The sequence below is a fragment of the Mesoplodon mirus genome (genome assembly GCF_964341445.2).
Source record: "Mesoplodon mirus genome assembly, chromosome: 8".
NCBI classification, from domain to species: domain Eukaryota; kingdom Metazoa; phylum Chordata; class Mammalia; order Artiodactyla; family Ziphiidae; genus Mesoplodon; species Mesoplodon mirus.
This window is the reverse complement of record NC_138984.1, coordinates 83,529,743-83,557,671: the sequence shown is the minus strand read 5'-3', so window position 1 is coordinate 83,557,671 and position 27,929 is coordinate 83,529,743. Positions and strand designations below refer to the sequence as shown.

Below are 27,929 nucleotides of genomic sequence, written 5' to 3'. Positions count from 1 at the left end.
ATAAAGAAGCTGAAGCGTAGGGTGGTCAAACAACTCTCGCAAACATCCCACATATATCTTTATGATAGAGAGGAGACTCCAACTCATACTACCTGGCTCCTAGAGCTCACTACACCATAATGCTGCTGTAAACCATATGCTGAAACCATAAGTGTCTCCCAATATTATGTGAGCATAACATGAGCTTCATATTTGCTTACGTGCGACTTAATCTGCCAGAAACACTAGATGAATGCAGAAAACTGTAATGAGTTGACCTAAGCAGTGCAGGAATACACAAAACACACACATACCACACACACACACACCCCTCAATATCTCCAAGCTACTTCAATTCACACATGTTGTGAGACACATCCACCTATGCTACCACTGTCCCTCCCATTTCAGATCACCCTCCTTCCAGCCCCTCACAGCAACTTATGAGCTATAACCCTTCCAACACTGTTTTGGACTGAACTGTATTCCCACTAAATTCATAGATTGAAGCCCTAACCCCTAATGTGACTGTATTTGGAAATAAGCCTTTAAGGAAGTAACTAAGGTTAAATGAGGTCATAAGAGTGGCATCTTATTCCAGTATGACTGGTGTCCTTATAAGAAGAGGAAGGGACACCAAGGATGAATGTGCAAGAGGAAAGACCATGTTACGACACAGGGAGAAGGGGACCACATGCAAGCCAAGGAGAGAGGCCTCTGGAGAAATCAACTCTGTAACATTTTTATGATCTTCGACTTCCAGCCTCCAGAACTGTAAGAAATACATTTCTGTTGTGTAAGCCACCCAGTCTGTGGTATTTAGTTACGCAGTCCTAGCAAACTAATATACCAACACCAAATTACAAGCAGACTTCAGGTCCTCTTCGAGGTAAAGTGTCATATTTATTGCAGTCTTTATGTATTTCTTAACCATTTAACATGTGTAGAACTGTGCTACTGTTTTTATCAGGTTCCTATCTTTATTTATTTATTATTTATTTATTTTGCGGTACGCGGGCCTCTCACTGTTGTGGCCTCTCCCGTTGCGGAGCACAGGCTCCGGACGCGCAGGCTCAGCGGCCATGGCTCACGGGCCCAGCCGCTCCGCGGCATGTGGGATCTTCCCGGACCGGGGCACGAACCCGTGTCCCCTGCATCGGCAGGCGGACTCTCAACCACTGTGCCACCAGGGAAGCCCCATACAGCTGTTTTATTTTTTTTTTATTTTTTATTTTTTGTGGTACGCGGGCCTCTCACTGTTGCGGCCTCTCCCGTTGCGGAGCACAGGCTCCGGACGCGCAGGCTCAGCGGCCATGGCTCACGGGCGCAGCCACTCCGCGGCATGTGGGATCTTCCCAGACCGGGGCGCGAACCCGCGTCCCCTGCATCGGCAGGCGGACTCTCAACCACTGCGCCACCAGGGAAGCCTGCCTCTCTTTATTTGAACTGTGTCACTGATGATGTTTCCAGTGCTGTGCCTCGACTCATGTTTCTCCTAAGCCCTGTATTGTGCTGTTATGTGTTTTGGTGCAATTTTGCATAGTGTGGCAGTTTTTGGGAATGCATATGTCATGTTATAGCCCAAGTGGCTGGACTGCCACTCAGAGGTAAATGATTTATAGATCCTGAAGATAAAGCATAAAACATCATGTTTCTATAGCCTTCTTCAGGCACCCTGAGGAGGCAGGTTCTATGAAAAAAAATCTCAAGAAGGGCAGGCACCAAGCTCAGATACATAGCATGTATGTGTATTTGTGTGGGTACATCTATAGAATACAATGCCATATGAGTAAAAAAAGTTAAAGTATTTATATCTGGGTGGTAGGCTTTGGAGTGTTTTTTCCCCCAATTTTTTAATAAACATTATTTTTACATTTAAAAATTCTCTATAATCAAAGTTGATTGTAATGATTTTCATGATCCTGTTCCAAATCAGAAATAAATATCTTTTAACATAGACTAAACAACAATAAGAAATGGCCTATAAGTTCAAAAACTGGCAGACAAGAATTAAATAAGAACAGTAGGCCTTAATAAATTGTTATTCCTCCATATACTCTGTCCTTTTCATCACTAGCCATGTTGAATAAAATTACTGGAAAAATTACAGAGCCTTGAGAAATATAGGATTTAAAGAAAACTGACCAGCAGTACCTCAGATACAGACAGCTTGGCCAAAGCATGGCCTCTCTGATATTTTTAGCAAAAATCTGTTCTCCTTAATTAGCCAGTACACATGAATTATAGAGGCCTAGCCATATGCCATCAAGGAATGTGAGAGGCTTGATCTAAATGGAAAACCTGAGTTCACTCTTCACAGATGGTAGGTGTGGAACAGAAAGAGGGGGAAAGGTTTCAAAAGCTTACTCAAGGCAAAAGAGTAACGGGTCTATAGTTCAATTCATCAATCTTCAAAATTTCTATAGTGAAAGTGATATTGTCTTAATAATACTAACAACTTCAAAGAGGGCCTGATTGAGCTAATGAAACAGCACAGCATCAAGGCACTGTGTCCCAGAAGTATTACAGATGGGCATGCAGAACTGTGCTAATATTTCTGTTATATAGTGACACTCTGAGCAATGGTGACTGTGCCTGGTGCTATAAGACCATATTCTTTTTCTTGAAACTCTGACAGAACTGCTAATAGTATTGTAATCCTCAAGCAGGATTTAGCAAACTATGGCTGGCTGGCCACATCCAGCCTGCCATCTGTTTTCATATAGCCCATAAGTTAAAAACAGTTTTTAAATTTTTAAACGGTTGAAAAAAAATTTTTTAAGAATAATGCTTCAGGACACATGAAAATGATAAGTTCAGACTTCAACATCCATAATTAAAGTTTTATTGGAGCCCAGCCACATACGTTTGCTTTGTCTCTGGCTGTTTTTGTTGAGACAATAGCTGAGTTGTAATTGTGACAAGGTTCATGTGGCTGAAAATATTTCTTTTCTGGCCATTTACAGGAAAAGTTTGCTGCTCCCTGCTCCAAAGTTAAAACTGACCTCGATAGAAGCCATAGATTTAAAACCATTTAAAATAGTCAAGAATAGTCTTGAACACCAAGACATTCACGGGCTCGACCAAATTTGAACAATAACTCGATGTATAACTACATACCTTAAAAGTTGTTCATCAGTCCAAGGACTGTTGTGTATTAATGGGAAATAATCACCATCACAACAGCAACAAAAGAACTCAATCCTGTACTTTTCAAGAACTAAGAGGTTGTCCTTCAATTTTATGATTCATTTTTTCCAGACTCATGATCAGCATCAATGAGTTGCTTATCATATATCCCAGTACTAAAAAAATGAAGGTGCCATTTCTCTAGAAGATAAGATAATACTTTCTTATTCTCCCCTTCAAAAACTACATCGATCTTCAGGAGAACTTTGGTGGTAAGCTTTGTACATGATGTCATGATGAATGGAAAAAATCATCAAAGCTGAATTTTCTCTTTGGCAAAATTTCACCCATCATCAGACTGTAGAATACATGGAAGATTCTAAAACAGTTTACAATAATTCAGTTGGGTTTTTTTTTGCAAACAGGTGGCTGGGTTATAAAAACTTGTTGAATATATTCACCACACAATTTCCTGAGATCAAAGACCTAAAGAGCCCTATTTCCTCTCCCCACCCCCATCAATTATTAGGCTCCACTTTCTTACTGAGGTCACAAGACAGTATGGCTGACTTGTCCAAGTAAAACGGCTACCAAATAAAAATAGTGACTGAGTTGGTGGCATGAGGGTAACTAGTTAAGCCACTCTTTCCTCTTTGCTGAGTTATCCTTACTTCAGTGGAATCACAAATTAAGAAGATCACCGAGGGGCTCCTTTGCAGAAATAAAGTCGCAGTTCCAAAAGGGTCCCAGATTTCGGTCAATCTGCCTGCCACTGAACGGAAGCATCCAACTATGGCAGCATGTGGGGTAGTTTTAATCAGCATCAACTCTAAAATGGAATTCCTAAAGAAAAGACGATCTTGGGCCCTAATCTTACAATAAGAGTCCACACGGAGCAAACTGCAACCCAAATAAATTACAGGTCACCCTTGAACGACATGGGTTTGAACTGCGCAGGTCCACTTATATGCAGATTCTTTTTCAACAGCAAATACTAAAGTACTACCCTATCCAAGGTCGGGTGTATCTGCAAATGCAGAACCATGGATGCAGAAGAACCACAGATATAGAGGATGAAAAGGAAAATCACACAAGGACTTTCAACTGTTTGGAGGGTTGGCCCCTGACCCCTGCTGCTGTTCAGAGGTCGACTGTAGTACCAATCTGTGGAGTGTGAATACTCCTTGTCCTATACTTTCAGGTTAACATATGAGAGATTTATCTGTCCAGTCAATTGGAGACTAATCAAATGAAAGACATATATAATATGTACTCCTGATGCGTGCTATTAAATGTACTGCACAATATTCAAAAATGATGAGCACAGGTGCCCTCAATGAGAGAGAAGCCACTTATTCTGAAAACTTTATTTTTTATTGAAAATATTTATTTTTATATTATCTTTATGCAATTGTTGGAGGAGTAAAACCAAGCTTCAGTAGCGTCAAACTGTGATCCCCCAGCTAAATGGCTCCCACTTAGAACCAATGTCTCACATGCTATCTCATTTTTACAAATCCTTCTCTCCCTCTTGAAAATCTCTATTTCAGTTGCCAATAAGGATTTAAATGCTTCTGGAAGAAACATCCATCAAGACTAACACAGCCGTTGATGACTGACATCAAGCATAAAAGAAAAAAAAAAACACATCCATGTTTCAACACACTACTTGCTGAACAATTTCTACTTGGTCCATCTGTATTAAATGGGTGTGCCAAAAATTGGACATGCCAGCAGATGGCTACCAGCACTGTTTTGGCATGCCTACTGGTGCTGTTCTATACTGCCAAAAGACCAACTACGATTCCCCTGAAGGGATTCTATAGCTTCTAAAACAGTAACTTATGTAACAGAAAAACTATAGAATCTTTTCATTTGGGCCCTAGATCTACAAGCCCCAGATTTGTGCTGTCCTGCTTTCTAATTTGATTTTTAGTACTTCTGAACAGCAGTCATCTCCTTTCAGAGATTAGTGGTTCTTTTTTTTTTTTTTTTGGAATCGGTTTATTTAAATTTTACAGAAACCTGATTAGAGTTAAGTATGTAATTATAAGTCCAGTAACAATTCTATAAAACTGCACATACAATGCCAGAATTTCTTAAAAGTAACTAGTATCATATTCTTGTTTTGCATTAAACATGTAAGACATGTCATGTCTTCCTTATGACAGATTAGTGCTTCTTAACCAGGCATGTGTTATCATATGTACTGAGGGTATTCCTTCCAAGGTAGATATGTCCAGACCCCACTTGGGTCATCACACTGAATCAGACATCCTGGAGTGGAGCTTAGGCATGTGTATTTTGAAAAGCACACCAGATGGTTATAAAGGGCATCCCTGGTTAAAAACAACTTTTCCAGATCGTTTTTTGTTTTCGTTTTTGTTTTTTTTTGAGGTACGCGGGCCCCTCACTGTTGTTACCTCTCCCGTTGCAGAGCACAGGCTATGGACGCGCAGGCTCAGCGGCCATGGCTCACGGACCCAGCCGCTCCACGGCATATGGGATTTTCCTGGACCGGGGCACGAACCCATGTCCCCTGCATCGGCAGGCGGACTCTCAACCACTGCGCCACCAGGGAAGCCCTCCAGATCGTTTTTTATACTGACAAGCAAATAACTATGACATACACATGTGTACACATAGACCAATATAATTCTGCTTAATTCCTCAGGGTGTTGTCTGAATGTTCTCCTTTGCCACCCCAATCTTTCCTCTGAATTCTTGCCTTTGAAATTGTCCCACTGTTTGGTCATTTTCCCAGACAAATTTTAGGCCAAATGGTGTGTATATTAGGCACTCTTCATTTTGGGAGGCAGGATGCCAACTTAGATCAGCAGACCATTCCTAAACAATGCCTTCGTAACGTACAGTCAATTAACAAATACTTACTCAGCAGAGTCTACATGCTGTGGTAAGGCTGAGAAGAATGTAAGAAAAACAAGATGCAGTTCTTGTGTCCTCAAGGAGCACATGTGAAACAAGTAGGGTGAAAATATACAGACAAGCTAAGAAAAGCTAAATGATCACATAAAGAAAGCATGTTGATTCAGTATTAAATGACTAGGACTTACAATAAAAACTCTGAGAATTCAGAAGAACTACTGCTTACTCCAGACCCAACTGTCATGGCACATTACTGAGAAGGCCTGCAGTTTGAAGAATGGGCAGGGGATAAACAGTAGGGGCAGAGGGATGCAGGTGTTCCATGCCAGGAACACAGCACAAACCAGGGCAGGAATGAGAAATGTATGGACAGTGAAAATACAGCCCTCTGGAAGGAAGGGGGTCATTCGGGTGACTGATACCAAACAGATGGAAGCCACGTTCTAGCTTTCAGACTAAGGAGCCTAATATTTATCTTAGGGTTGTAGAAAAATCATTAAGTTTTTTTTTTTTGGCCGCGTTGGGTCTTTGTTGCTGGGCGCGGGCTTTCTCTAGTTGCGTGGAGCGGGGGCTACTCTTTGTTGCGGTGCACAGGCTTCTCCCTGTGGTGGCTTCTCTTGTTGAGGAGCACAGGCTCTAGGTGCACGGGCTTCAGTAGTTGTGGCACGCAGGCTCAGTAGTTGTGGCTTACGGGCTCTAGAGCGCAGGCTCAGTAGTTGTGGTGCACTAGTTGTGGGCTTAGCCGCTCCACGGCATGTGGGATCTTCCCGGACCAGGGAACGAACCTGTGCCCCCTGCACTGGCAGGCGGATTCTTAACCACTGCGTAACCAGGGAAACCCCAAATCATTAAGTTTTAAAGTAACAGATCATGGAGATAGTAGTAGTATTATTTTAGGAAAATTATTTTTTTTGTAGCAAATAAAATATCTATGAGGATGAGATAACGAAGAGACCTGGGAGAACAATTAGGATCGGGGCCATAGCAGTTGGCTTTACAAAGAACTAATGGAAGTCAGTGGCAAATTGGGTTGAGTTTCCAGCTGTAACATAAGAGAGGCATAAAAATGGGAGAAAAAGGGAAGTCAGGAGCAGAAGCAAATCAGAGTTGCCTGTGGGAGACAGCAGAACAATGGCTCAAAAGAAACCTCTGCACTGGACACATGGCTTTGGAAGTAGTTGGTGAGAGGGTGGAAGATAGGATCAGGAAAACAAAGGGCTAAGCTGGAGACGTAGCCCATTAAAGACCCAGGGAAAATGTAGAATAAACAATGCAAACAAAGGTCCCCGGAAAGGCAAGAGTAAAACCTAGTGGCAACTCAGAAGCCAAGGAGGAAAAGAGTTTCAAGACAAAGTTCGTGGGGCTTCCCCGGTGGCACAGTGGTTAAGAATCCGCCTGCCAATGCAGGGGACACGGGTTCGAGCCCTGGTGTCAACTCAGTACAGTATGCAAAGGAAGAGCACTGAGTTACCAAAGAAGTTAGTTGGAGGAGGGGAAGATGGAACATGAGTTTCAGCGCCCGGGCATGTGTTTAGATGCTACTTCATCTGCTCAGACCTACAGCTCAGCATTGGAGCCCAGGCCCTTTGCATATGTGGCACAACCAGGCCAGGAAACAATTCCAGCTTTTGATCAGGAACCCAGATGCATAAATCCCTCTTCTATTAACTGCCACTAAGTTCATTATAGGAAGGGCTTATGCAGATTCTATCTGCTAGGTTGTTTTTCCAGGCTTTATAAATATTCTGACCTCCTGAAGACCCTGTTTATGCTCCCCATATTTATCCAACCCTAGGATTTATGATATTATTCTGCCTCTCATTCGTTCCTCCCATAAAATTAGGTTCCCCTCTAGGCTTTAGATTGCAATTGCTAAAATACTTTTTCAGAATAATTGAAAGCTAAACCTGAAAATGCAACTTTAACCCCAAATGGAAAGAGCTACACTGACAGCATTGTTGTTTAAGTGACCAGGTGTCAGGGGAAAGCTCCCAAAGGAAAGAACCATTAGACAAAGGCACAGTCATATCTCAAAGGATCAAGACCAAATGGAGCAACAAGTCTCAAAGCAGAATCTTCCCTTCGTTGGGGATGCGCTCGATGCTTCAACATTTCTTTCTCTAACTTTCCTATAGATATATACATACAGAGCGTCACTATTTCAAAATATCTCTGTGCTCCAAGAGTTCTCTGTGGGTCTTTTATTATTTATAACAGCTTTATTGACTTATAATTTACACACCATGAAGTTCACATTTCAGAAATGGAAGAGACTTTCATTCCATCCCCCACTTCAAGCAATGATTCATTAAACTCACCCAGGAATATAATACAGCCATTTCTTAAAACTCCAGGAAGACAGGCCATCATCATGACCCTCTGACAATATATCCTAGTAGCTCAGCTTTTATCAGTGGAAAGAACATCTTGACTAATCCCCCTCTATTACAATGCAAACTATAAAAGTAGTGGCATGTGTTAAAGCTGGCTGATTGAAAATACCACTGTAGGCCCTTGTAATCTGACTGCTGTGTTGAAACTCCATTAGGAAGCAAACCTCATTTACTGCATCCAAAGTGGAAATCACAAATTCCAACAAACTACTACCCCCTAGTTTTTCATGGACTACTTTCTTCCACCAGATGGCATGCTTTTGGGGGGCTGCTGGAGCTTGCTCTGAGCTGTTATTTTTCACCTCAGGGATGGTATGAGTAAGTTAGGCAGGTTTTTCTTTCAAAAAGAAAAACAGCAACTCACATGCTCTCACAGAACCTCTTCAGTGTGCTTGGCTTCTCCTGGTTGCGTCTTTGTCGGAACCAGCGTTGAATGCTGCGAACATCCCAGTCCAGCTGCTTGGAGAGGCCCTCCAATCTCTTTTCATCAGGATGCTATGAAACAAGGTACCAGGAAAATCATTTTCATCTTCACCATGAACAGATCTGCCCCTGTCTATATTGGAGATATTTGTTTTTCCTGTATTTTCTATCTGCTACTGAGATTTCTATATTGACCACTGAGGACCGAGGCCTTCCATCAGCAGCATGAATGTAAACAACCACTTAGGACAAGAGAAGTTACTCATTATGAAACAACACTGAAAAATATGAATCTCACTCTAATGCCGGTACTTCTTACAGCAACAAAGGTTCAATGGAACAGCCAGCTGGCTCCACCAGCCTTCAAGGAAAGGAGTTAGGTGAAGGTGAATTTGCAAAAAGACATCAGTCCAATATTGCACTTTCTAATGAAAATATGCTGTACCCGTTATCACATATCAGGATAACGCAGGACAGAAGAAAAGCATGGAATAATCCCCAAATACCTCACCTTAGACTAAGGTACCAATTCCACTTACAAAACATGTTTTCTCTTCAGTCTCCCCTCTCCTTGGTTCTTCACACATTCCTCTTCTATTCCTTTCTTGGTCATCCTTTTGACCAGAACTCCATCAAACTTTTTACAATGACTACGCATTACTTGAAGATGCAAACTTGGTAAAGTAGAAAGAGAAACTACCAATATTTATGCTTGCCATAAGATGACATTACTCTGTTTCTTGCTCTCATTTCTATAACATTAGGAGATGACAGACGTAGGTTCAACTCGTTCCAATGAATTCTCTGAGCCTCAGTTTCCTTACCTGTTCAAAAGAAGGTTATATATCCACCTAAACGGTGGAATGTAAAAATGTATGCAAATCTCAGTACATGTTAGTTCTGTGTCTCCTCTCTCTTCGGGGTCTTAGAGAGCATCCTGCCAACAATTACGTGAGGGCGACCTGCCGTACAACAAAACTAAACGGACTTAGTTCTACTCCTTTATTTATTCTACCTTTGCTTTACAATTAAGGAGATGTTAATAATCAGAGGACAGAAACAAAAATGGGGTAGGGAAGGCAGGCCAACCAGCTGTCAAGTTATAAGGGCGGAATGTACATGTGACTCCTTTTTAAAGCCTCTCAAGAAATTCAGAGTGTCAGACACACAGGAAACACAGCAAATGGCCTTAATGTTATGACCGAGGTTATAAAATGTGCTGAGCTTATTTGCGAACTTTCAGTGTGGCGTGTACTTTGAGGTGTTTTTCTTAGAAGTCAGGACACCGTCTACACTCTCCTTCTGTGTCTCTCAATTAGAAAATACGGGAGAGAGAAAATGCACGGCCTACAATATACCTTGGCTATACCATTTTCTTAAAGGAATTCATTTTTAATTTTCATTCATTTCCTAAGTCTATTCAATAGGTAAAGCGTCCACATGGTTCACAAAATACAAATTATCTCCAATTTCACCTTCCATTTTGTTCCTGTTCTCTCAGTTCCTACCCTCCCCTTCCTACCAGGTAACAGGCTATTCAATCTATTTCTTTCCAAAGTTATCTCACCAAATATAAACAAATTTGAATATGCGTTCTTATGTCTCCCCACCACCACCTTCACACAAATGGTTCTGTTATTCTGGACTTTGGGTTTTTCACTTTACAATGTATCTTGGAACATTTCCACATCAAAATGTTGGGAACGTCCTCCTTCTTTCGTAGAACCGTTAAGGACATGCCATAATTTACTGATCCACTCCACTATTAATGCGCACTTAGGTAGCTTCCGAACTTCTACTACTACAAACAATGCTGCAGTAAATAACCTTGTCATGGGTTATTTTATACACATATATAGAGAGAGAAATTCCTGTAAGTGAACGTTGGAGATGAAAGGGTCCATGCATTTGCAATATTTTTAGATATTGAAAAATTACTGTCACCAATGATTTTACCAATTCATACTCTCACAAGCAAGAGTACCCATTTCCCAAAGCCTCATCAACAGAGTATGTTATTGTATTTTTCAATTTTTTTCCAGCCTGATATATAAAAAGTAGTATCTCAGTATATCTTTAATTTGATTTCCTCTTTTTATGAAAGAAGGATATTTTCTTGTGTTTTAAAACCATCTGTATTTCCTCTTTAGAACAGTCTTTTCATATCTACTGCCCATATTTTTCTTGATCTACTAATTTGTTTATTGATTTGCAGAAGTTCTTCAGTTATTAGAGTGATCAAGCCTATATCTGTACCCTAAACTGCACAGTATGTACTGATGTGTCACTTGAGTTTTAGTATTAGCTTATGGTGCATTTTGCTTGTGTTTTTTACTTGCAGAAGTTTTTTAAATCATGTTTGAATTTATCAACCTTTTCTGTTATAGCTTCTGTATTTGGGGTCATAAGTAGAAAAGCATTCCCTACTCTGAAAGTCCAAGAAATTCTCCTACATTTACAGCTTTGATTCTAATACATTTACAGTTTTGATTCTTACATTCAATCTTTAGTACATTTGGAATATATCCTGGTATACAGTGGGAGGTATGAATCTAATTTTAATTCTTTCCAAATGGCTACCCAGATAGACCAGTACCAGCATTCATGTTTTCTCCACGAGAAATCAAATCTATTCTCCCACCATTCTATTACTCATGTGCCAGTACATATGGTCAGGTTACTCAGAAATCCTTATTTATTTTTCTATATGAACTTTAGAATTAGCTTGTCTAGTTTCAAAATAAACGGGAAAACAAGAAAACCTGTCAGTATTTATAATGAGATTATACCAAGTTCTTATACTAGCATAGGGTGACTTGATATCTTTAACTGAATTTGTCTTTTGTGTCCTTCACAATGTTTGAAAATTTTCCTCACATACCTTGCACATCCTTGTTACATTGATTCCTAGGGATATCATCTTTTTTGGTTTCTATTATAATTAAGAAATTTTCTTATATCTTCTAATTGCTTTTTGTGTGTGTGCGTGTGTGTGTGTATGGTAACTAATCTTGTGCTAACATTTTGTAATGTTTATGGTAGCTTTTCACTTAATTCCCTTAATTTTCCAGGTATACACTCATGTAATAGGATATTACTAGAATGTAAGCTCTGTAAACAAAGGAAATTTTTTGTATCTTTTTTCACCAGTACCTAGAATATAGTTGGGACTTAATTAATACCTCTTGAATGCATGAATAAATTGTCACATAGCAATAGCTTTACCTCCTCCTTTCTAATTTTTATGCCTTTATTTTCCTTCTTTTATCTATTTGCTAATGAAATGTAAAACTTAGCACAATGTATAACAGTGTTTATAAGCATCCTTATCTGTTCCAGACTTTAGTAGGAATATCACAATGTTCTCATTAAGAGGCCAGATTTGGAGCTGATATACAAGTGTATTTATCATGTAAATGAAACCAACTATCCCTAGTTAGATTGTTTTATTTTATTATTTATTTATTTGTGATACGCGGGCCTCTCACTGCTGTGGCCTCTCCCGTTTCGGAGCACAGGCTTCGGATGCGCAGGCTCAGTGGCCATGGCTCACGGGCCCAGCTGCTCCGCGGCATGTGGGATCTTCCCGGACCAGCGCACGAACCCGTGTCCCCTGAATCGGCAGGCAGACTCTCAACCACTGCGTCACCAGGGAAGCCCAGATTGTTTTACTTTAATCAAAATGATGTTAGATTTCAGAATCCATGGAGGTGATCATCTACTTTTTTTCTTTATGTCAATTAACATGATGAATTACAAAAATAGATTTTTTTAATATTGAATACAGGGAAGGCCTTGCATTCCTAGAATAAGTCATACTTGGTGGTGATGAATAATTCTTTTAATATGCTGCAGAGTTCAGTTTGTGATTTTTTTATTTCAGACTTTTCATCAATATTAATAATCACAACTGGTCTCTAGTCTTATTTTTTAGTGAGATACTTATCAGACTTTGAGATTATATAAAAATAGAATCTGGATGATTTTCTTAATTTTCTATACTTCAGTATAGTTTAAAATAGCATTGGGATTATCTGCTCTTTAAGAGTGTTAGAATTTTCTTGTGATAACACACATATGTAGTTGGTAAATTATATTTCATTGAATAATTTTCATTTTATCCAAGTGTTTATATTTTATTTGCCATGTTAATAGTAATATATCCTTTTTATTTTCCTCAATTTATGTGATTGTTGATTATGTTGTTAATTGCTATGTTGTTAACTTGTGCTTTGTTTTTTCTTGATTGGGTTAGCTGACTTTCTGTTAAAAAAAAAAAGTAAACAGTTACCTCTGGATTAATTTTCAATACTACAGTTTTACTAACTCAATTTCTATGTTTATCTTTATTAATCTCTTCCTTCTGTTTGCCTTCATTTATTTTGTTGTTGTTTTTCCAATGTTTAAGTAAGTGGTTAAATATATATATATTTATATAAGTGGTTAAACTTATATAAATAAGTTTTCATCTGAGCACTACCTTGGCACAGTACCATAGCATAGTAATGCTTTCATCACTGTTTTCTAAATATTCTGAAATTTTAGTTTTACACAAAAGTTGATTAAGAAAGCAAGAGTCTGTCTGTTTTCTGATTTCTCATATTAGTAAACTGTGCCTATTCTTAAAATGTATTACCATTTTTTATATAAGAAAAGCTCAATTTTAAAAATATTTAACAGGCACTTGAAAAGAAAGTATAGTCTCTATATTCAGAATACAGGGTTCTAAATGTACCTGTCAGGAGCTTCCCTGGTGGTGCAGTGGTGAAGAATCTGCCTGCCAATGCAGGGGACATGGGTTGGAGCCCTGGTCCGGGAAGATCCTACATGCCACGGAGCAACTAAGCCCGTGCACCACACTGAGCCTGCGCTCTAGAGCCCACAAGCCACAACTACTGAGCCTGCGTGCCTCAACTACTGAAGCCCGTGCGCCTAGAGCCTGTGCTCTGCAACAAGAGAAGCCACTGCAGTAAGAAGCCTGCACACCACAACGAAGAGTAGCCCCCGCTCACCGCAACTAGATAAAGCCCGCACGCAACACAGCCAAAAATAAATAAAATAAATTTATTAAAAAAAATTTTTTTAATTAAAAAAAAATAAATGTACCTGTCAGATCTTCCTCATTAATTATGCTTCTTAGAATTAACTGCTATATTGTTTTATATTTTATATATTCTGTTTTATATTTTGACCTGTCATGACTGAGAGGTAAATTAAAATTTCTTACTATTAAATAATTTCTTCTTTCATTCTTTTTTATAAGTATATGGATATGCTGGTATTCAATGCATATATATTCATAACCATTTTATCTTCATTGTGAAGTGTATCCTTAGGCAATAAAAAGCCAATTCTTCATTTCACTTAATCCTTTTGGTCTACTTTCTTTATTATTTATATTTGCCTGTATACCTTTACTCATACTCTTATTTTTAATATCTGTAATTACTTTATCTGAAGGGGTCTCTTATAAGCTATGTGACCCAAATCTGAATTATTTTTTATTAGATGAGTTAAACCCATTTACGTGCATTGATATAATTTATAAATTTGTTTATACTTACCTCACTTCAATTATGTTTTCTGTTTTCATAATTTAATGTTTTTTAATTTAAACATACCAAATATAGCTGATATTCCTTTGTTTTTTGTGGGTAATTTTTATTCTAGTGGTTATCCATACAATCATAATACTCTTCTATTCGTTTTCAGTCAATAAAAATTCCAAATGAGCAATATTTAAAACTAGCATTTTTCCTCTTCCTTTCCCACCTACTATTAGTCAATAATTTTATCTCTCTTAGAGTTTACTCTTGTACTATTAAATATGCTCCTACCTCTATTAGTCAGTTTGGCTGCTTAAACTGATAAGCTTTGACTCCCAGCTACTAGAGCTTATGCAATTAGTGAATTTATTCTACCTCCCACCTTCCTTCCCTTTTCCTGCTCAGTTATTGTTACCTGTATCATTTCTACATTGTGAGAGCATATAATGCTTACATTCTATTCTGTCATCCTAATCATCACATTTCTTTCTATCTTAGTTCTACAGTTTAAATGTATTCAAAACTTGCCAACATTCCCAGTAATCTCTTGGTCAGCTAAAATTAATGATTATAATAGTTTCTTCAAAAAAGGACTCATGGGAACAATTCCTCCAAATTTTTGCAAGTTCTAATCTTTTTGTCTTTAGCCTTTACACTACAAAAACAATTTACCTAAATATAAAATTCTTAGTTCCCATTTTCCTTGAAAATATTGGAAATGTTGTCCTATAGAATATTGCTACAGAGAAGACTAAAGCCATGCTGATATTTTCCTAGATAAATGATTTAATTTTTTGCTTGACTGCTCAAAGAATTATTTCCTTTATATTTCAAGTCTATTTAAAAAAAAATTTTTTTTTTAACCCACATTTGTTTATTTATTTATTTTTGGCTATGTTGGTTCTTCACTTCTGTGCGAGGGCTTTCTCTAGTTGTGGCAAGCGGGGGGTCACTCTTCATCGCGGTGCGCGGGCCTCTCCCTATCGAGGCCTCTTTTGTTGCTGGAGCACAGGCTCCAGATGCGCAGGCTCAGTAGCTGTGGCTCACGGGCCCAGTCGTTCTGCGGCATGTGGGATCCTCCCAGACCAAGGCTCGAACCCGTGTCCCCTGCACTAGCAGGCAGACTCCCAACCACTGCGCCACCAGGGAAGCCCTTCAAGTCTATTTTTAATAATATAAGTCTTGGCAGGAACCTTCTTGGGTCAACTTTTACTACATTTTTATTAACATATTAATATAAATCTCCATTTATTTTAGGAAATTTTTCTTGACATCTCAATACTTACTCTACTTTGCTTTTCCTTAAGAGATTCCAATTATACATATGCTAGCTCTGCTTGGTCTATATATCTAATTATTTTTAGCTCTTTTTCATTTCATTTATTTCAGCTTTATTATTTCTATCTCCCATGTTCCCCACTGAGATTTCTGCAGTGTCTAGTGTTTCCTGTGTTCTTTCCAAATTTGTCTTCATTTCTGTGATAGCTTTAGTACTTTTTTCCTGAACCAACCAGCTAACATTGCATCTCTTCCTGTTGACCAACTGCTTTTTTCTGTAGGTCTTGTATTTCTTTTTTTGTGATCCTTCTTACAGAGTTATTGTTTTTTTTTTAATTTATGGTAAAATATTTGATCTCAACTTTCAGTTGCCCTGAGGCCTCATTTTTCCAGTGATAATTTTTGTTAGTAAGCGATGCTCAAATTCTTTTTCTTGTCTTTGATGCTGTGTGTTTCTTCTTTATTACCCATCATTGAGTGAGTTGGATTGTCTCGACCAGCTCCAAGGAGGGTGCTTTTGTAGTTTAGCTGCCTCTGAGGTACATTGCCTCTGGAAAATGTGCCATCCACAAGGTTTTCTGTGTACTTCTTCCACTTCCCTGAATTAAACTGAGTCGGGGAGAGCATCTGCCAGCCTTGCTCACCAGTTCCTGTACCTAGTGTTGCAAACAGTGATACAGCTTTGGTCTCACCATTAGGAGGTGTCATTTTTGCTGGCTTTCCTGAAATCTACCCCCACAGGGCCCTCCATCCACACTTCATGTTCATCACTTCCTCCTACTTGGCTTCCGTCCAACCTCAACTGTTTTTGTTTAGCTTTTATATATATTTTGAAATCTAGAGATATATATCTCTTAGTTTGCTAAAATTAAAGTTTGTGAGATTTTCCTTCTTTTTTTGTGTGTGTATATTTTTACTGTTGTGTTTTATAATTTTTCTCCATAGTTTTTTCATTTCTTAAGATTTCCAAGGGAAAAAGTGAGTAATTCTGACTTACATAGACATTTTTATACCAGAAATACCTAGGTTAATTTTAATAAACATAACCCATACAAGGATGGAAAAGAAAAATAAAAAGCAATAGGCATAAGAGGAGAATGAGGAAAAACAAATTATAGGAAATCTGCATATAATTTTTAAAATACAGTATAATATACCAAATGCAGATTATGATGTGATAATCTCATAATTCTCTAGATCATGAAACCTAGTTTCATAGCTGACATATATTTTTTTCCCTTAATGGCTCAAGAACTGATTTGATTGATTAGAAAATGAGGCTGTTGGGATTATAGAAATAATATGTGCCAAAAGATAGATAGATAAATCAATAGATAAACTGATTGATTCATTGATTTATATCTATCTCATTCCGATAACTCTGGATATAGCCAGTTAAGAAACGTGAGCTCAAAAATATTCACTCTAGGGCTTCCCTGGTGGCGCAGTGGTTGAGAGTTCGCCTGCCGATGCAGGGGACACGGGTTCATGCCCTGGTCCGGGAAGATCCCACATGCCGCAGAGCAGCTAGGCCCGTGAGCCATGGCCGCTGAGCCTGCGCGTCCGGAGCCTGTGCTCTGCAACGGGAGAGGCCACAACACTGAGAGACCCGCGTACCGCAAAAAAAAAAAAAAAAAATTCACTCTAAAGAGAAACAGTCATTCCATTCATTTAAGTAAGTCTGACAACTCATAATCTCCGGTTCGTGGGGCCATCACAAGTCTACTGAATCAGGATCTCTAGAAATAGGATGCAGCAATCTACATTTACCTCTCAGGCACTCCTAATGTAAATTAAAGAATGGGAGCACCTGGCCCAAATAAATGCTCCCTCATTAACTAATCGACTTACAGCCCAAGGCCACAACACTAGGAAGCAGCAGAGACAATGTTCCAGTATACCAGGGGTCTGCAACCCCTGGGCCATGGACCAGTACCAGTCCATGGCCTGCTAGGAACTGGGCCACACAGCAGGAGGTGAGCGGCAGGCGCGAGTGAAGCTTCATCTGTATTTACAGCCACTCCCCGTCACTCGCATTACCGCCTGAGTTCCTCCTCCTGTCAGATCAGCGGTAGCATTGGAGTCTCATAGGAGCGCGAACCCACTGTGAACTGCGCATGCGAGGGACCTAGGTTGCATGCTCCTTATGAGAATCTAATGCCTGATGATCTGAGGTCGAGCTGAGGCGGTGATGCGAGCGCTGGGGCGTGGCTGCAAATACAGATTATCATTAGCAGAGAGGTTTGACTGCACAGAGACCATAGTAAATCAACTGCTTGCAGACTCATATCAAAACCCTATCAGTGAGTGGCAAGTGAAAATAAGCTCAGGGCTCCCACTGATTCTGCATTATGGTGAGTTGTATAATTACTTCATCATATATTACAATGTAATAATAATAGAAATAAAGTGTACAATAAATGTAATGTGCTTGAATCATCCCAAAACCATCCCCCCAACTCCCAGTCTTCCATGAAACCGGTCCCTAGTGCCAAAAAAGTTGGGGATCACTGCAATATACTGCTCAGGTCTGACTCAAAAACCAATGCTTTCAACTATTTTGCAATAGAGGTAAGTTATCTGAAATATTTATAAAATTTTAGATTTACAGAGGGAAAAAAAAGAGTGAGAAAGACAAGCAGATGTTACCTCAAAAGGAAAGACTGCTGGAGAATATGAAGGAGTTCAAATTTATCAGCTAATTTCATAGATGAGAACTGCTCAGTCAGGGCACATGACCAGTGAACTCACACAGGGATCCGGATTCAGAAGGGCTCGCATGTGGGGTTTAAAGTTCTCTGGTTGCCATCTTGAAATTCTTGATAATTCTGTTATGGGAATGGTGTTTTGCTTATGAAGTCCAATGGGATAGGGGAGCATGTGTCAGGGGCTCAGAGACTTGGCTCACACACAGTCCCAGCACTGCCCCCATATGAGTCTGGGTAACTTACTTCCCTGTCCCCGGCTCCCCAGGGACCCCAGCTTTCCCCTTCCCACTCCTGCCTAGTGACTACTACTGCCCTGGGTGCAAACATGGAAAGGGATGGGATTAGATATGCACACCCCACGGTGTCACAGTGTGGGGTATAGGGATGCCACCTGCACCCTGGGTTGGCAGTGTCCCAGTGCATTTGGTGGATGACTCAGTGGCGACTAGCCTCTTGCTTACCCCAACCCAGGTACCTAGTGTGTCTTGGAGCAGAGACTACAATACACTGGGAGGTCCCCTGTCCACCATGGGTTGGGACAGTGGGCCCATGGAAAGGGGAGAGGCCTGTCTCAACTTCTCCCCCAGCCAGAGAAGGGCAGGCATGTTAGCCCAGGAGCTGACAACTAGCTGCTGGCGACTACCAGCAGCTAGTCACCTGTGTGTGCACTAAATCACAGGGTGGGGTTCCTGGGTACCTCTCAGGATCTGCCCTTGCTTCTTGAGTATGCCTAAGGGGGCATGGCATTAAATACCAAATTAAAAAAAAATCTTGACAGGTCAAGAGAGAAAAAGACTATAAGAAAGGAAAAAGCTTTCTATTTTTATGCCTTTAATGGCACCTTTTTGTGCTTTCTGAACAAGGGGCCCTGCATTTTAGTTCTGCACTGGCCTCCAAAAATTATGCAGCCAGTCCTGTAAGGAGTAGATTTTAATGGTTTTCACACTTGAAAGATGATAACCACACCCTTCTCCAAGGTGACCTGGAACCATGGTCAAGGCCAGAATGCTGGAGGAGCACTGTTCAAACTCTCCAAATCCTGCTACTTGTATTCTAGTCAACTGATCTGTTACTTTTTCATCTCACAACTAACACTGGAGAACTACAAAGAATTCAAGGAAAAATAGTTCCAACTTTGGCTGCATTTATGTTCAAAACCTGAGGCTTCTCCTTTAATCATGTAGAAACTTCCAAAAGAATCACCTTGAAAACCAGGAGAATATGATCATTAAAATTAGCTAGGGGCTTCCCTGGTGGCGCAGTGGTTGAGAGTCCGCCTGCCGATGCAGGGGACACAGGTTTGTGCCCCGGTCCGGGAAGATCCCACATGCCGCGGAGCGGCTGGGCCCATGAGCCATGGCCTCTGATCCTGCGTGTCCGGAGCCTGTGCTCCGCAACGGGAGAGGCCACAACAGTGAGAGGTCCGCGTACCGCAAAAAAAAAAAAAAAAAAAATTAGCTAGAAGCAAATATCCTCCAGAGCAGTCAACCTGCCTGCAAAATCCTTTCATTACCTTTATAAAGAAAATTTCCCCAGTAACCATAATAAACATAAAGCAAGGGAAATAAAATGTCCACTGCAGGATTTCTAAAGGGAGGTACACATTTGGGTAGAAAATTCATTTTTCATGCATTTAGAGTAGTTCACAAGGTAAATACAAATATGTTGTCATCACATTAAAAAAAATGAACCTTGTAACTCCCTACACATCTGCTTTTTCAGAGGGGAAAAAAGGTGTTTGCTGCAGTAAACTGATATATTAAATAAAAATGCAAGTTTCTTCCTAACATTTTCTTCCTTTAAACACTATAGAACATGAGCCCCTTCAGGGTAGAAACTGGCAATCTAAAATCATCCCACATCTAGGAATAAACCTACCTAAGGAGACAAAAGACCTGTATGCAGAAAATTATAAGACACTTATGAAAGAAATTAAAGATGATACAAACAGATGGAGAGATATACCATGTTCTTGGATTGGAAGAATCAACACTGTGAAAATGACTCTACTATCCAAAGCAATCTACAGATTCAATGCAATCCTTATCAAACTACCAATGGCATTTTTCACAGAACTAGAACAAAAAATTTCACAATTTGTATGGAAACACAAAAGACCCCGAATAGCCAAAGCAATCTTGAGAATGAAAAATGGAGCTGGAGGAATCAGGCTCCCTGACTTCAGACTATACTACAAAGCTACAGTAATCAAGACAGTATGGTACTGGCACAAAAACAGAAAGATAGATCAATGGAACAGGATAGAAAACGCAGAGATAAACCCACGCACATATGGTCACCTTATCTTTGATAAAGGAGGCAAGAATATACAGTGGAGAAAAGACAGCCTCTTCAGTAAGTGGTGCTGGAAAAACTGGACAGGTACATATAAAAGTATGAAATTAGAACACTCCCTAACACCATACACAAAAATAAACTCAAAATGGATTAAAGACCTAAATGTAAGGCCAGACACTATCAAACTCTTAGAGGAAAACATAGGCAGAACACTCTATGACATAAATCACAGCAATATCCTTTTTGACCCACCTCCTAGAAAAATGGAAATAAAAACAAAAATAAACAAATGGGACCTAATGAAACTTCAAAGCTTTTGCACAGCAAAGGAAACCATAAACAAGATGAAAAGACAACCCTCAGAATGGGAGACAATATTTGCAAATATAGCAACTGACAAAGGATTCATCTCCAAAATTTACAAGCAGGTCATGCAGCTCAATATCAAAAAAACAAACAACCCAATCCAAAAATGGGCTGAAGACCTAAATAGACATTTCTCCAAAGAAGATATACAGACTGCCAACAAACACATGAAAGGATGCTCAACATCATTAATCATTAAAGAAATGCAAATCAAAACTACAATGAGATATCATCTCACACCAGTCAGAATGGCCATCATCAAAAAATCTACAAACAATAAATGCTGGCGAGGGTGTGGAGAAAAGGGAACCCTCTTACACTGTTGGTGGGAATGTAAATGGATACAGCCACTATGGAGAACAGTATGGAGGTTCCTTAAAAAAACTAAAAATAGAACTACCATACGACCCAGCAATCCCACTGCTGGGCATATACCCTGAGAAAACCATAATTCAAAAAGAGTCATGTACCAAAATGTTCATTGCAGCTCTATTTACAATAGCCAGGACATGGAAGCAACCTAAGTGTCCATCGACAGATGAATGGATAAAGAAGATGTGGCACATATATACAATGGACTATTACTCCGCCATAAAAAGAAACAAAATTGAGTTATTTGTAGTGAGGTGGATGGACCTAGAGTCTGTCATACAGAGTGAAGTAAGTCAGAAAGAGAAAAACAAATACCGTATGCTAACACATATATATGGAATCTAAGAAAAAAAGGTCATGAAGAACCTAGGAGCAAGACGGAAATAAAGACACAGACATACTAGAGAATGGACTTGAGGATATGGGGAGGGGGAAGGGTAAGCTGGGACGAAGTGAGAGAGTGGCATGGACATATATACACTACCAAACGTAAAATAGATAGCTAGTGGGAAGCAGCCGCATAGCACAGGGAGATCAGCTAGGTGCTTTGTGACCACCTAGAGGGGTGGGATAGGGAGGGTGGGAGGGAGGGAGACTCAAGAGGGAAGAGATATGGGAACATATGTATATGTATAACTGATTCACTTTGTTATAAAGTAGAAACTAACACGCCATTGTAAGGCAATTATACTCCAATAAAGATATTTTAAAAAAAGATGTTATAACCCCCCCAAAAAATAAAATTTAAAATAAATAAAATCATCCCACAAAACTAAAATTCCATTTTTCTACTCTTTTTCCTAAAATTCCATTTATTATACTCTTCTTCCTATTAGAGATGTTAAGAACAACAGGTGCTTTCTTCCACTTTTCCAGGAAAAATACCATTTTTAAAAGAACAGACGGGGAAACTCTAGAGAATCCTGGCAGAAGTGAAGACCATAAAATAAACAAACATGTTTGAATATTTGAATTAATAGTTTTAAGACAAGAGAGAAGCAATACAAATGTTAGCAATACAAATACCAAAAACGAAATAAAATTTGCTTAACATGGCCAAAATGTTAGCAATACAAATACCAAAAATGGAATAAAATTTGCTTAACATGGCCAAATCACATCTTAGAAGCCTGAGTAATTCTCCCAGAAAAATGAAAGTGGGAAAAGGAACTATTTCATATACAAACACACGATACTTCTCATAGACTGTTATGCTCCTTTTCTTCCTTCTTCTTCACGAAAGAGTAAGACAAGAGAGAGATATGAGTAAGAATCAGCTTTTTGGATGCTGTGATTTGCTTAATTTTTTATGGCCTTAGCTTGAGTGTTTCTGACTTCTGTCTTCCTCCCCCTTTTGTTCTTAAGGAAATACCAGCTGGCAGTGGATGGCAATCTTTCCCTCAATCTTCTCCCTGCCTCCTCTTCCCACTCCTGGTTTGGACTTTAACTCTCACCAGAGCGATCATCTCCCCTCCCGTTTTCTTTACAATGAATCTGTACTTTATAATTCTCCTGACCCTTGCTCCTCATGTCTTCATATTGAAGCTCTTCTCTCCTTCCATTATTCCCTTTTGTTCACCTGCCTGTATATCACAACTGCTAGAACATATGGACTATGTTATAAGCAAACAGGCGCTTTTTCTCACAATACATTAATTATATTCCTCAGCTCTCCCCAAAGTCCCATCCAACTGTTATTCATACATACTGCTTCATGTCCTGTGAGATTAAGAGGCACAGAATTAGACCAACCACCATCTAATCTAGACTGTGCTTCACAGACAAGCTTCTCACATCACCTTGGGAGTCAACAATCAGGTCTCAAACACACCCACGTGTATTTTGGCTTCTATGCTTTTTGGTCTAGTCACAATGCCTGTGTGCTTTCCAAGAGGACACTTTCACATACGAGGCTAGTCAAATGTTAGTTCTCAAACCCAAGAGAGAAGGAACTGAATGATTTCAGATTGAGAACAGTGGTCATGACAATTCATATCCCAGAAAAGGACAATCATACCTTTGTAATTGCAGTAAAAACCTTTTCCAGAATGGCATTTGGCTGGGCAATTTGTGGTCCATTGGCCTGAATGTTGAGGGCTATGGCACATGGTTTGGCTACAAATCTAAAAAAAAAAAAAAAAAAAAAAGAAAAGAAAAGACACAAGTTATTCTCTCTATAGATGTTCTTAATGTCATCAGTTAAACATTACTCAACTGTCCCAATAAAGTGTTGATAGGATTTTATGGGTAGACATTGTCAACATTCATATGTCAGTACCTTTAAAGCAGATTTAACTTTTTTTTTCCTCCTTTAATCTCCCAGCAGTAACAGTAAAAAAAGAAATCCTTTTAAAATATTGAAACCTCCTGATACTCAAGTTCTGAGACTGAACAGATAGAAAGACTATCAAATGACAAATATAAATCTGCGTGAGATACATAAACCAAAAAACCATGATTTTGAAATGACAATTTATATTCTTCTTACTAACAAGTCATGTTATATTTTTTCTATGAGAAAGTGTTTACTAACCATCTGATTATACATACAGAAAGTATGCTTTTGATCAACCCTAGTCCAAAAATTCGCCATTTTTGTTTCTATGATCAAAGTGTGCTATGTTCAGCCCCAATTCCTTAGGACGTCTTAAAATTCTCTATGCTTACTTGCTTCTTTCTCATAAACAATCATAAAAGGTGTCAAACAGCATGATGTCCCAGCCAAGCTGAAAAGTCTGAAATGATTATAAGCATCAGCTACACCGTTTTTATTGTAAGCTAATGATTATGTCAAGAACAACAGGAAGACTCAGCTGCATTTCTGGCCGTGTTTGATGTATGAACGAGGCATGGGAGGAATGCAGGCAGAGGGCATGGGGCCCCAAAAGTATGAGGATGTTTCTAAAACTTTTTTAAAAAGAAAAGCGTTAGAGTTGTTTTAGACTAAATGGTCCAGAAATAAGGTGCGATACATGTTCCTTTCTAGTAGTGACATTTAACTTTTTCTATAAATACAAATAATATAATAACCTATGAAAGTATGATCCAAATTAATTTAATGTTGGCCAAAAGCAACTGATAAATATACAAAACAGGGGCTTCCCCAGTGGTGCAGTGGTTAAGAATCCGCCTGCCAATGCAGGGGACACGGGTTCGAGCTCTGGTCCGGGAAGATCCCACATGCCATGGAGCAACTAAGCACGTGCGCCACATCTACTGAAGCCCGCGCACCTAGAGCCCATGGTCCGCAACAAGAGAAGCCACTGCAATGAGAAGCCCACACACCACAACGAAGAGTAGCCCCCGCTCGCCGCAACTAGAGAAAGCCCACGCATAGCAACAAAGGCCCAACGCAGCCAAAAATAAATAAATAAAAACAAATATATTAAAAATACATATATACAAAACAGATCATGAGTAAATCTTAGATGAAGCTTCTTTAATAATAATGAACGAGTTAAAGAACAGTAGACAAGGGAGGAGTTTTTTTTAAGGTGGACTAATGATGTTTACATACATGGTAACACATAATATCCCACTGGGTCCTATTTCAAGTAAAAGACAAAAAAAAAAAAAAATGTATTCCAGGGCTTCCCTGGTGGCGCAGTGGTTGGGAGTCCGCCTGCCGATGCAGGGGACACGGGTTCGTGCCCCGGTCCAGGAAGATCCCACATGCCGCAGAGCGGCTGGGCCCATGAGCCATGGCTGCTGAGCCTGCGCGTCCAGAACCTGCGTGTCCGGAGCCTGTGCTCCGCAGTGGGAGAGGCCACAACAGTGAGAGGCCCGCATAAAAAAATAAAAAAATAAAAAGACAAAAATAAAAAAATGTATTCCAACAGGAGAATGGAGTACTATACGTGCAAGCCTAAACCAGGAAAGATACACACAAAAATGCAATATAAATCCTGTTTCCCTGGGCTCTCTGGGACGAAGTTAGGAAGAATAACCACCCTTTCCTAGTATGTAAATCTAGAAACTGGAATTTTCCTAAACTTTTGCATTCTCCGTTCTTTGTAACATAAAATTTTCTAAAACATGTTACCTATGCCCCTACCTTCTTAAAGAGAAGTGTAGTATTTTTTTAAATAACTTTGGGTCTTCACTATGAACAGTAATCGTGGAGCTATGGACGTAGCTAGTGGAAAGAAATAAAGTTTGATGGGCAATGACCAGAAGACTGTCCAGAACTTGTTCCCTTGACAAAGTTTCCTGCTTCATGGTTATCTGCCTCTTCATCATAAGGTATAATGTGGGGTGTGAAAAGACAGGAGATCAGCAAAAGTTTTTTTAAAAGGGTAAAATAGCAAAATTAGCTTGGTATAAAAGCCAAAATCAACACCTGCAATGGTTGCCTTCTACTTTTCCCTGTTGGATTTCTCCCCAGCCCTCCCTCATCTTCCCAATTCCCGTAACTTCTGAAACACTGTATTCAAATTCCCTTTTGGAATTTGGCATCATCATCCTTGTAACAACCTCCTGTTCTAGTACATGGCCTGCTTTCTTCTTCTAAAGAGCGAAGAGTCTAAATGCAAAGGCTGATCACATCATCTCCGAATATGCCATGACAATGCCAGGCATACGCAGGGCAGGGTCAAGAAATCTGATCAACTGGCTGTCTTCTGTAAATGTGTTTTCACCGTTGCTGTCATTGTTGTGAGTACTGTTGACAAGTTAACAGACCATCTCTCTGTGTCCCACAACAATGCACGGGCAGACGCTAGGAGAGTCAAGAAATTCACTCAACAGAATCTCTTCAAAACAACTTCCTCACCTTTGCTATCATCTCCCAGTAACATACAAAAGCATTCAAAAAGGTTCTTTTAGTATGTTATACAATATAAGGTTTTACACCTCACTCCTCCTCTTTTAAACTTCAAACCACTTTTTTGAAACTCTTCTCTAAATTTCCAGCAATAATAACAACAGCATCTTGAAGAAGGCATGCCCCTTGGTCATCAAGCTTATGAAGTTTTGATAATCAAAATGATCAAATATATATGATGCTCTGTAAACATATTTTTTAAGCAGTGTCTAAAGGATAGGTGGGAATTATCTCTGCTACTGTCTGGCTACAGAGCCTTAGCTTCAGAAATTAATCTCTCTGTGTCCAATGCCCTCATGTAAAAAATTATAATAATTACATAGGTACATAAGTTGTGTGTATATACAAACACATGTATATGTTAAAACACCATGTTACATGGTCTCTTTGTCTAAAATCTTTGATGGGAGCCATGTGTATGGTTTCACACCACGGCATTTACACACCGTGACTCTCTGGGTCCAGCAACACACTAAGCTTCAGCTATGTTGTGTCAAGCCATGCACCTTCAACAAGCTCTGAAAGTACCAAGCGAAAAAGAAGAGACCAGAAACCAAGACAGGAAACTGAAAAACACAAGGGTCATCAGGTAGAGTAACCACTTACCTCAGTTTACCCTCACAGCCTGCTTGTCCCAGCATCATTATTAATGGTACCACCTTTACTGACAAAAGCATCCCTGCTTGCTATTCTGCCACAATAATTTAAGTGTGCCCCATTTGGGCAATAAATTGTAGCAAGCCCCATCATCAAGCCTCAGACCTGGCATAAGTCCACACTGAGTCCACACCAGCAATGCCTTCAGGTTCTGAGTCCATCCACACCTGGCCTTCTCTCAGGACCCAAACCTCCCCAGCTCTCCCATCAATCTCCATGACCCTATAGGGTGGTGTGCCCACACTTATCACAGGAAGAGTTGCTATGTATATGTGTGTCCCTCTTCCCTGTGTGTGTGGTCTCTTTCATGGAGGCTGGAATGACCTTAATGACACTTCCCATCTCCAGGGGACCCTAACACACAAACCCATTTACTCTCCCTCAACCAGATGAGGCAGGATTATCACCACCCGCACTTTGCAGAGAGGGTCAGAGAGGCAAGTATCCTCTGCCTCCAGGGCAAGGGAAGCAGGGGACAGGATACTTCTTTCCCAGGAAGGTCAATGTTATCATCAGCTCCCCATCTGAATGTACTGGCCAAGCTAAGTCCCCACTTCTGAGGATTTGAGGAGTGGGGTGGTGTGTGAGGAATGACAGACAAATTTAACAGAATTTAACTCAATGTACAGGTTGAAGATTTCTATAGTTTAAATGGTCCATGATGGGTATGTACAATAAATCAAACCACTTCAATCCTTTGAAAGAAGTTACTATGCCACAGAATATTTTTATGAAATGCCTGGCATACTGTGGGCACTCAATGAATATTTAATGAATGAATGAACAAATCAGCTAAAATACAATGGCAGGTACCCATCCTCTTCTTTCTCATAGGGGTTGTGCATTTTAACACCCTTAAATACCCACATCTACTCAGGGTCCTCATTTGGGACTCAGAGGGTAGGAGACTGACCACTCAAACTCAGGAAGCTGTTTCTATAATTTCCATTGTCCCTATAATGTCATAGCAGCCCTACCAACCTCTCACTAGGCATTCTCTTTTCAACCTATCTAGCACAGACAGCCAAATACTTAATTTCCAAGATTTAAAAAACTTCATACTGTACAACAC

At 39.7% G+C, this 27,929-nt stretch overlaps 1 protein-coding gene across 3 annotated transcripts in view; it reads right to left on the bottom strand.

Moving 5' to 3' along the window:
- Positions 1–27,929, bottom strand: part of CERS6 (ceramide synthase 6) — a 334,758-nt gene that overhangs the window by 221,054 nt on the left and 85,775 nt on the right. For all 3 annotated transcript variants that reach the window (XM_082631373.1, XM_082631372.1, XM_082631374.1), the window contains exons 2-3: positions 23,396–23,501; positions 8,752–8,882 (exon numbers count right to left, since the gene is read on the bottom strand). In XM_082631373.1, coding sequence (XP_082487499.1) covers positions 8,752–8,882; positions 23,396–23,501 — 237 coding nt within the window. The remainder of the gene's footprint in view (positions 1–8,751; positions 8,883–23,395; positions 23,502–27,929) is intronic.